The sequence below is a fragment of the Sinocyclocheilus anshuiensis genome, unplaced genomic scaffold, assembly GCF_001515605.1.
Source record: "Sinocyclocheilus anshuiensis isolate Anshui unplaced genomic scaffold, SAMN03320099.WGS_v1.1 scaffold482, whole genome shotgun sequence".
NCBI classification, from domain to species: Eukaryota; Metazoa; Chordata; class Actinopteri; order Cypriniformes; family Cyprinidae; genus Sinocyclocheilus; species Sinocyclocheilus anshuiensis.
Window position 1 is genome coordinate 628,225 of NW_015547676.1, and position 11,213 is coordinate 639,437.

The window sequence follows — 11,213 nt, forward strand, 5'->3', positions numbered from 1 at the left end:
AATTCACATATTTATGCCAAAATTCTTAATTAATATTCAAAGTCACGCTGTCAACGCGATATACTGTTTAAGATTAATTAGACAAAATGTTCGACATTGTTACATTTCTTTAAGGCAACGTCCGCGCATTCATTCATCTATTTTAATACTGCTCTTACGAAAATTAACCATGGTATGTGCAGTAAAACTGTGGCAATACAAATGGAAATCAATACGCAGAAAAAAATAAATATGGTTACTACATATTTACTATAGTAAAACCATGGTTAATTTTTGTAAGGGTGTTGACGGGTATGAAATATGATCAGTAAGAGAAAAACATTGTTAATGAGAAGACGAACTTGACCGCAGTAGGTTAGTTGGGAAATAAATGTATTTATTATTCAGAATGCATATTTGGAAGGGAAATGTATTAATACACTCTAAAAAATGTCAAAACAACCCAATAGCTGGGTCAAAACAATCCAACCGCTGGGTCAAAACAACCCAAGAGCTGGGTCAAAACAACCCAACAGCAATCCACTGCTTCACTCACCGGATATAGGAAGTGTGAGAAAGGTCTACTGGGCTACTGTTGTTTTTCATGTCCGAAGCAAACGTGATATAGTCAGTGTAGGGAAGGTTACTTTGGAAATGTAATAGGTTACAGATTACAAGTTACCCTATCTAAAATGTAACTTTTTCAATTACTTTATTAAAGTAATGTCACTTACTTTTGATTACTTTTCTTATTTTCTAATGAATGTTTTCAATTGTTAATCATTTTCAAACATTTACACCATGCAGGGTTAACCTTACAGTAGTGCTCAACACTGTCAGACTTTCACAATCCTTCATCACTTGAATTAAGATGAAAACATTTGAACGCATCCACCACAAAATCAGACTTTAGTACCACCTTTTACTTTGAGATTGATCTGAAGTTCAATGCAGATTTGAAATCATAAGAAATTGTTTACTGATGCTGTTTTTGAAACCAAATCTTTGCATAACTACAGGAAACACTGGCATCTAACAAAAAAATTTTTCTTAGTAACTGTAACTGATTACAGGTATATTTATTTTGTAATTAAATTACGTAACGCCATTACATGTAACTAGTTACTCCCAACACTATGACGTGTGCTGTGTTCATGTGATGTTCACCAGAAGTTATTGATCTAGTTGAATTGGTTATCGCCGATTCTCCAACACAGTGAGTATTGGTTTAGTGTTTCTATATGCTGACACGCACCTTACTAAACAGCGCTACGGTAACGGTAACGTTAGTACAGTCATGTGTCAGACGGTAATAATACTCATGTTTTACATGCAGGATTTCCACAATCATCCATATATAAATAACGCCAGTCAAATAAAGCGCAAATCAGAAGATACAGGGAGAACCCAAGAAGCACTGATCTCTTCTGTTAGACTTTCCTGGGAGTTTTTGGTTATTAAAATGTAGTGCTATCAAACGATTAATCGCGATTAATCGCATCCAAAATACACGTTTTTGTTTATATAATACATGTGTGTGTATTTATGCAACGGGGGGTTTTGTTGTGAAGACCTGGCAACCCTGTGTGCTGCTGCTTGACAGAAGCAGATGGCAGACAGACAGGTTTTAACCGTCAGTACTAGAGCTGTGTGTTGTCAGTGAGACAAAACAGCTGCAGTCTCACACTCACACACACAAGACGATGGTCTCACATTTGTTTATTTACATTCTAAATACAAGAAACCAAACGACCTGTCAAAATAAAAGTCCTAGCTCTGCGCTGGAGTAATACACATAGGAACCACTAAATTGTGAGTCAGAGTTTCCTGTTTTTTAATGAAGAAAAAAACTGCTTATACATGCGCGCGCATCATGGTTGCAGAAATAATAATAATATAATATTATTAATATATTATATTAATAATAATAATAATAAAGTCCGAATTAGTAGATATAAACTTGCATTTGCCAGGAAAAAAAAACTGAATTGTGAGATGAAATAAATAAATGTTGTGTAAAATGTTAATAGGAATTGCTTTAAATAATATTTTATGCGGTAACTGTAGGGCTAATACTATGAACTGCATATGTGAAAATTATGTAGACCTATTGTTTAAATCAAATGTATGCTTTAAAGGTAGAGTAATCATTGAAGTTTTCATCCGTAGTCTGTCCATTTAAACGTCTGCGTTTAGCTTCAAATGGCGTCTTTGACGACAGTATCTATAAAAATTAATTGCATTCCGATTTTGATCAAAAGGCACATTTTTTTCTTATTCCTATACCCGTTTCCCTCCACTTGTTACCAGTGGGTTTTATTCATTGTGAAATAAATGCTTTCTCTGGTTCACGTTATTGGTACCCAATTATTGCAACGTCCTTTTCCCAAGATAACAGCTCTGAGTTTTCTGCTATAATGCCTGAAGAGTTTGGAGAAGAGCTGAGAAGAGATCAGAGACCATTCCTTCATACAGAATTTCTCCAGGAGCCTTATTTTTAAAATGTTGCGCAGAAACCTTGATCTTACGATCATCTCTCAAATATGCGTACGTGTGAGTCATAAAATGAACGTACATACAGAAAACGCACATATGCCTCTCTTTCAGAAGTTAAATCTATGAATCGCAAATTATCTTGAACTTGCGCACAAATTAATGGCTTCAGCTCTCTGCCTTGCAAACGACTCCTAATTACCCAGCAAGCCATACATGTGCGTCTCCTGCTTGAGGAATAAAGTGGACATCTCGGAAGGAATTCCCAAGCAAGTCACCATCCATTTCTGCAGGCAGTGTGAACGGTACGGTCTGCTGGACTCACTGAAATCGACTTAACAGCTCAAGAAAATAAACTATGACCATGTCTACTGACAGTGAAAGTGGAGTTAGGGTTGGAGCACAACTGAGAAACATTACAAGAACTTAACTCATAACTGATAAAAGTCTTATGAGGAGTATATAATGGCAGAATTGTCTTTTTTGGAGGGTGAACTATCCCTTTAAATCATAAAATGCAGACGAAAGCATCATGACACTCTTATTAACTACCTCTTGTCAAGAACATATATGATAATAAATGGGCCTCATTCACTAACATGATTCAAGCATCAAAACAGTAAAAGTTTAATGCAGCTTTCATTTTTTTTTCCATACATTCCGTACCAAAAAATAATGCCTATCATGTATTTTTACAGTGATTTACAAAAGACACCCACTCAAATGACTGACATTAAAAATAAACAATCAGATAAAACAGAGCGATGCAAAAGCATTTAAACAAAAGCAAGGTTTTAGCTGCTTTTAAAACGTGTCTTTAGATCTTAAATCCAAAGGAAGGAAAATTCAACAATTTGGGAGCAGCAACGTTAAGTTCTGCTGTGTGTATAAATGCTAATAATCCATGCAGTTATTAGTGAATGAGACCGATGATTTTGATTAATAGTGAAAAAGGAACATGTATGTGACCCTGGAGCACAAAAGCAGTGTTAAGTCGCTGGGGTATATTTGTAGCAATAGCCAACAATACATTGTATGGGTCAAAATTACACATTTTTCTTTTATGCCAAAAATCATTAGGATATTAAGTAAAGATCATGTTCCATGAAGATATTTAGTAAATTTCCTACCGTAAATATATCGGAACTTAATTTTTGATTAGTAATATGCATTGCTAAGAACTTAATTTGGACAACTTTAAAGATGATTTTCTCAATATTTAGATTTTTTTGCACCCTCAGATTCCAGATTTCAAATAGTTGTATCTCAGCCAAATATTGTCCTATCCTAACAAACCATACATCAATGGAAAGCTTATTTATTCAGCTTTCAGATCTCAATTTCGAAAAATTGACCCTTACGACTGGTTTTGTGGTCCACATATGTTTTAGTTCATTCAGAATATGATTACTTGTGTGCAGGAATATTGCACAGCTCTAAAGCATGTCAGCATCTCTTTTAGAACTGAAATAAAGGACTAGAATATGGATTTAGAAAATGATGATGGTACAGATCCCTGAAACACAGAGCGAAAGATCTAGCTCTGAGTGTGTGACGATGACGTCTAAATAAGTGTTTTCTTGTGTGTGTGTCTGTAGGTACCTGCAGCCTCCGGGGACGTGGCTCCAGTGCGCTCTGGAGTCCCGCGAGCTTCTGACTCTGTGCCTTAAGAAACTCAAGGCTTCCATGGCAAAGGTTGGTAACTCACAGAATCACATCGAGGACAGCCGCAGCTGATGCTGAGTTCACAGTGTGTTTCGTTTATTACCCTCAAGGTGAGACTTATCGATGCGGGCTTCTTATGGACGGAGCCGCACTCTAAAAGAATCAAGATGAAGCTGACCATCCAGAAAGAGGTAATGTAGGAGATTTCTAGACTGAGGCGACTCCTGATTGACAGTGTTTCAGTGAGGCTGATGTGTCTGTAGGTCATGAATGGAGCCATTCTGCAGCAGGTGTTCGTGGTGGAGTTTGTCATTCAGCCTCAGATGTGTGAGGATTGCCATCGGGTGGAGGCCAAAGACTTCTGGAAAGCAGTCGTGCAAGTCAGACAGAAGGTACACGCAGGAGACACATGCCTAGAGCAGAGCGTTGCTAAAATATTTAAATTATACTACGGGGCCGTTTAATGCTTGAATCTGATTGGCTGACGAACGTTCTAAGGTCCAGGAAGCTCTTGACCGCATTACATGTTCATATCACTTCAGTTATTTCAAAGGACCTTACAGCCTAAAACAGCATACACGTGCACACAACACACGTGCATACGGTTTGCACACACGCTAACATATGCGCTTATGTTGTTAGCGCTACTCTGACGATTTTATCAGTAACATCAACTTAAAAACTATGACTTCTCACAAGCGAGGTAACAACAGCGGCGCTGTTCGTGAAGAAAATGAACTTAATGTGTGCATTATTTTCTAAGAATTCAAAGGCCCGTTGTCAATTATTCCTTACGTATTTAATCCTAAAATATTTAATCAAATGTTAAGTTGCACTGAATTAAAAGCATGGTAAGAGTTACGATTATTTGTCATTTATTGTGCCATCGACATTCTGCTAATTAGGTCTTAAAGTGACAGCAGCCTAATATATACCTGCTGCTAATAAGGATCAATGTGTATTTAATTTACACAGTGTTTTGTTTTATATTTAATTTGGTTGCTTTTAATTTCTATAGTATTTCTTACATTAATACTATTGTTAGATTTTATAAGTCTTTTGTATCTGTTTTCCTTATTATTTTTAATTTGCCGCTTTAGTCTCATTTTACAACTGACTGTTTAGTTGTCTTCAATAATTGCTTGAGAACTATACTCGTATCAATTAATTAACTGTACTTATATTAGTAAGTCTAGTATTAGTTTTTGCTGTGGTATCGAAATTGATGTTTGTTTGTTTGTTTTTTTTTGTGAAAAACTCAAGTAGTAACAACTAGGAAAAGCAAATGTAAACTGAATTTTGACTGCAGTATGCTAATATCTGTAACCTTCAGTGATCTTCAGGGAAGTGTCTTTAATTTTTTGGGCCTACTTCTGCTGAACCTAGAGATGCACTGATTGTAATTTTCTTGGCCGATTCCGATTTTTTTTTTTTTTTTTTTTTTAAGTGTGACCTGCTGATAACGATTTTTGCCGATTCTGATTTTCTTTCTAAGAACTATAATTGACAGCATATACAAACAAAAATCTATACTTTTTTTCAATGCAAAAAAAACAATTTATTAAACATTACAATTCCCCCAATCTGGACTAAGTTACTATAAATGCAGTTACACTGCAAAATTTCAAATGCATAAATAATTTTATAAGATTAATGTTTTAAATATTTTAAACATTCAAATAAGAAATGTTGGGGAAAATGCACTGATAATTTGAAATATGAAACCAAACCACCAGCAGGTGGCGGCAAATGACTGCAAGTCATTTAGTCATTCATTCAACCGATTCGTTCTAACGGCCGATTCATTCAGTTTATGAATGGGTTTCTGAATCATTGACTCGCTCGATGCGTTCAAAAACGTGGAATCATTCAGAAACGAAACACCGCTGTGTTGCTCGGAGACACAAAACAGTTCTCCTGTGGCTTTGATTTGAACTACTTTCGTCAGCGAAATTTAGCAAAAACAGTGAATATTGTGTCTAAAATGTAAGTTGCTTAATTTTAACTTTTTTGTTTATTGAACTAAAATCAGTGTCACATTGCAATCGCGTTGATATTCGGGTTAAACATCTTGGTCGTGCAATGCTGCGTACCTAAATCATATATTATAATTTATAATTTCGAATTTTTTTCGACCTGGCTGATCGATCGGTGCCTCTCTAGCTGAACCCTATTGCTTTCAGACAGTATCATTCACATTTGCCTTCTGTGTTTATTATTTAAAGTGTTACTGTTTCTCTGTGCCTTCAGCATTGTATTATTTACTTTTTCGTTCTTCAGACTGTCCACAAAAAGACATTTTACTACTTGGAGCAGCTGATTTTGAAGCACAAGCTGCATCAGAACACAGTGCGCATCAAAGAGATTCATGGTATATTTCCTCCTCGGTGTTTGTCTGATGCTGTGTTATGAGTTGTGGTTATAGTCATAGTCTGACCCATCTGTATTGTTCTTCCTTTTTAATATATTTCTGTCTGTGTGTCTTCAGAGGGCATTGATTTTTACTACGCCTCTAAGCAGCACGCTCAGAAGATGGTGGATTTCTTGCAGTGCACCGTTCCCTGCAGGTCTGAAAATCCTAGTCAGTAAATGTTCAACGTGTCTTATGAAACAAAACGTTCATTTCGTTTGTGCACCTGTTCTGCTGGATAAACTATTTCACATGCATTCGCTCATATGTAGAGTTTAGTGATTTGAATGCACACAACGGAAATCCCAAACATATACCATGCACTTTGCAAACTGCAAGATTCGCTTTGTTTAGTTCAGTGTGTCGTTGAAGGGAAGCATGAGAAAGAGCTAAAGGCTTGTATCTAATCAAATCCCTGCTGTGATGAGTTTTTATGTTGGGTGCATTAAACTAATACTGAATGTTGTTTGTGCAGGTCGAAGGCGTCTCAGCGGTTGATCTCTCATGATGTTCACTCCAATACCTACAACTACAAAAGCACCTTCTCAATGGAGATCGTTCCTGTGTGTAAGGTAAACATCGTTTATTCATTCTGTGCTTCGTTCATGCTGGGTGAATGCTTTTCACTGACTTGTTTTATTGGTTTTTATTTTCTGGTTCTCTGTTGATGTATGTTGTACCGTCAAGTAGGGCTGCACGATATTGGAAAAAACTCACATTGCGATATTTAGTTTTTCTGCGATATATATTGCGACATGGAAAAAAAAAAAAATCACCAGATGACTTGAATAGCTCTATTTGGGGGAAAAATAAATAAATCAATGATTGGGGTGATTTTGTTGGTGAGCAAATCAGCATAAAAAAATAATAATAATTACAAGCATAGATAAATATGTGACCCTGGAGCATATTTTTAAGGTACATATATGCCAAAAATCATTAGGATATTAAGTAAAGATCATGTTCCATGAAGATATTTAGTAAATTTCCTACTGTAAATATATCAAAACTTCATTTTTGATTAGTAATATGCATTGCTAAGAGCTTCATTTGAACAACTTTAAAGATGATTTTCTCAATATTTAGATTTTTTTGCACCCTCAGATTCCAGATTTTCAAATAGTTGTATCTCAGCCAAATATTGTCCTATCCTAACAAACCATACATCAATGGAAAGATTATTTATTCAGCTTTCAGATGATGCATACATCTCAATTTCGAAAAATTGACGCTTAATGCTGTGTTTTTGTGCTCCAGGGTCACATATAATAGAACAAAGATACAAATGAAATAAACGGTGCTTTATATTTTTCAGGTAAGTCTAACAGTATTCAGGTGCAGAAATTGAATAACCAACACTGCATAGTCTTCACTGTTTAAATTAAATCTAACAAATCTGTGTTAAAGCTACAAAAGTGATTTTTCTCTCTGTGTTTTGTTGTTTGATTAACATTCATGACACAGAAAGCCTCCGGAAACAATACACTGTTACACATCCGTTTTCTTTCTCACTTGTTTACCTTCACCTAAACCTTAAGCAACTGTGTTTACAAGGATACTTGAAGAGACGCGCGTTTCGACATAAATATAGCGATCAGTATACTAAACCTCACACATCCTGCGATGTGATATCTGTGAAATATATCGATGCTGAAACGATATATCGTGCAGCTCTACCGTCAAGAAGAACGGTTTAATCATTGGAACACATAATTAAAAAGCGGGACGCATTATTCTGTCCTGTATATTCCGCTCTGCTCACACACTCATGGATCGATTTCACATGTAATGCATAGCTTTAGAAAGTAAAATCCCTCCCGCTGTCTCGCAGGATAACGTGGTGTGTCTGTCTCCACGGCTCGCCCAGAGTCTGGGAAACATGGGTCAGGTGTGCGTCTGCATCCGGGTCACCAGCTCTATACACATGATTGACCCCAACACCCTGCAGAGTGAGTTACTGCACACTTACACGTACTTGTGTTCAAAAGACAATGGCTTATTGTTCAGGTGGTTTTGTGGCTTATTTCGCTCTTCTCTATCAGCTTGCAACATGATATGTTATTTCTTAACAGCACACAAAGTTATTGTTGTATTGTGGTGTCCTATATTGACATACATGTTTTTCTTCAGTTTAGTTGGGGTTGTTATGTATGTCTGTATATTGTCTTGTAATGTGTTTATGCTCTTCTGTCTTGCTGGGGGAGGTTGTTTGTATGGTCTGTGTACACTAACATTCAAATATTTGGGTCAGTAAGATATATTTGTTCTTCTATTCAGCAAGGATTCATTAAATTGGAAATGCATTTTCTGAACTGATAATAATCAGAAATGTTTCCTGAGCAGCACATCAGAATATTAGAATGATTTCTGAAGATCATGTGACACTGAAGACTGCAGTAATGATGCTGAAAATACACCGAAATCAATTACAGTTTAACAGATATTAACATAGAAAACAGCTGTTTTAACTTGAAATAGGCTAGTGTTTCACAATATTACTCTTCTTCTGTATTTCTTATCAAATAAATGCAGCCTTGGTGAGCAGAAGAGACTTCTTACCGACTCTCAATGGTTGAAGGGTAGTGTGTGTATCAGCTGCAGCATGCGTTGCAGATATGTGACCCTGGAGCACAAAACCAGTCATAAGGGTCAATTTTGTGAAATTGAGATTTATACATCATACATTATACATAGGACAATATTTGGTCGAGATACAACTATTTGAAAATCTGGAATCTGAGGGAGCAAAAAAATCTAAATATTGAGAAAATCATCTTTAAAGTTGTCCAAATTAAGTTCTTAGCAATGCATATTACTAATCAAAAATTAAGTTTTGATATATTTACGGTAGGAAATTTACTAAATATCTTCATGGAGCATGATCTTTACTTAATATCCTAATGATTTTTGGCATAAAAGAAAAATGGATAATTTTGAGCCATACAATGTATTGTTGGCTATTGCTACAAATATACCCCAGCGACTTAACACTGCTTTTGTGCTCCAGGGACACATTTAGTCTGACGAGATCAAATACATTAATATTGTCATATCCATTATCGTGCTTCTCCATTAATTTTTGCTGAAATATGTTTTTTTTTTAAACTGCTGTCAATCATAACACCCAGGTCTTTAGAGGATGGTATTTTATTTATTGTAGTGTGTGTTTATTTCAGTTGCTGAGGTGGATGGGAACACGTTCTGGCGTCATCCGTTCAGCAGTCTGTGTAGCCCGCGGCAGCTGGAGGAGTTCATGGTCATGGACATCGACATTATCAGAGATCAGAAGTTAGGAGCCGGCGCCGGTCTCACGTCCAATAAGGTAAAACTCCTACATACTCCAGTAAACAACAAGTGATGAGTACTAAAGTGAAGTGGAAGTGTTGTCTTTAAATGCTGGTAACTGCTTAATAATGTTAATTTTGTTCCAACCCAAAGACTTAACAGATTTCACAGTTCTTCTTTAAATGATTAGTCAGCTGTACTGTGTTCAGGTTACTCTGTATTATTAGGCATCATGTTCATAACCCAATCAGATGCATTTCATATGGATGCATCTCCTTAAACGTTCCTTATCTAAGAGACACTTCAATACATAGAGGCACAGAAAGGCTTAGGCTCATCCAAACACAGAATGATGTATTTCAGTGTAACCTGGATTATCTCTGGATTGTCTTACACTGTGGCGTCACATCAAAAGGACATAGAACTAGGGATATGCCGGTATCGAATTTTCATGATGCGATTAATTGCTAATGCTTTTATCACGGTATACGGTATTATCACGATATTGAAATTTAGTTGCAAAAAAAAGTGTTGTCGTATTGCAGGTTTAATAACTTATAACAAAAATAACTGAACATTTAAATACAACAAAGCAATACAGAAAAATGTATGAAGTTAAAAGTTTTACACAGATTAAAGTGCAAAAGAACTATAAAGACCAATAGGTATCACTTTACAATAAGACCTCATTAGTTAACCTTAGTTAATGCATTAACATTCACAATGAGCAATAGCTACATTTGCTACAGAAGTTATTAATCTTTGTTTAAAAAATACAACTCTTAGTTCATGTTAGCTCATTAAATAACACAGTTGCAACTTTTGATTTTAACAACGTGTTATTAAATATTGAAGTTGCCTAAGATTAATGAATGTTTAGAAGAATATTTCATTGGCAGTTTAACTAATGAAATAACTAATGTTAACTAATGGAGCCTTAATGTAAAGTGTGACCCAACAAAGAATCAAAACCTTTTCAAACAGTATCTAGGGCATGTTGTAGTCCAGATTAAAATGTGGAAAGGTTTGAAAATAAATAGCCTATTAAGTCTAAATATTTTAAGTATTTGGCGCTGTGATGAACATCATAGCAAATACACAAATCTGAATGGCTGTTTAAATCATTTAAACACGATTCAGAAACAAAGTAGCACAGCTGCTTTGTTTCTTGGGGTTTCCGGGGTAACGGCTGCATTTCTGCTGTTCAGCGCCATCTGCTGTCAGAGAGTGAAAGTGCGCTTTCATCCAGAGCGTCTCTCGCGCTCCGCCGTGCGCTTCTCATCCGTGCTTGTTTACATCAGAGAACGCACGCAGCATACAGCGCTGTTGTGCATTGTGACCAGTTGATGGGAAAAGTATTCTTAAAATGCATTCAAAATTC

The 11,213-nt window shown here is 36.0% G+C and overlaps 1 protein-coding gene across 1 annotated transcript in view; it reads left to right on the forward strand.

Annotated features, from left to right (window-relative positions):
* The first annotated feature begins 2,644 nt into the window (after positions 1-2,644).
* The window catches only part of LOC107703003 (60S ribosomal export protein NMD3), a 13,420-nt gene continuing 4,851 nt past the window's right edge, over positions 2,645-11,213 (forward strand). Inside the window, exons 1-9 of the mRNA XM_016505491.1 lie at positions 2,645-2,777; positions 4,071-4,167; positions 4,248-4,328; positions 4,401-4,529; positions 6,418-6,508; positions 6,626-6,704; positions 7,023-7,119; positions 8,379-8,496; positions 9,724-9,869. Of these exons, the coding sequence (XP_016360977.1) occupies positions 2,689-2,777; positions 4,071-4,167; positions 4,248-4,328; positions 4,401-4,529; positions 6,418-6,508; positions 6,626-6,704; positions 7,023-7,119; positions 8,379-8,496; positions 9,724-9,869 (927 nt within the window). The 5' untranslated portion in view covers positions 2,645-2,688. The remainder of the gene's footprint in view (positions 2,778-4,070; positions 4,168-4,247; positions 4,329-4,400; positions 4,530-6,417; positions 6,509-6,625; positions 6,705-7,022; positions 7,120-8,378; positions 8,497-9,723; positions 9,870-11,213) is intronic.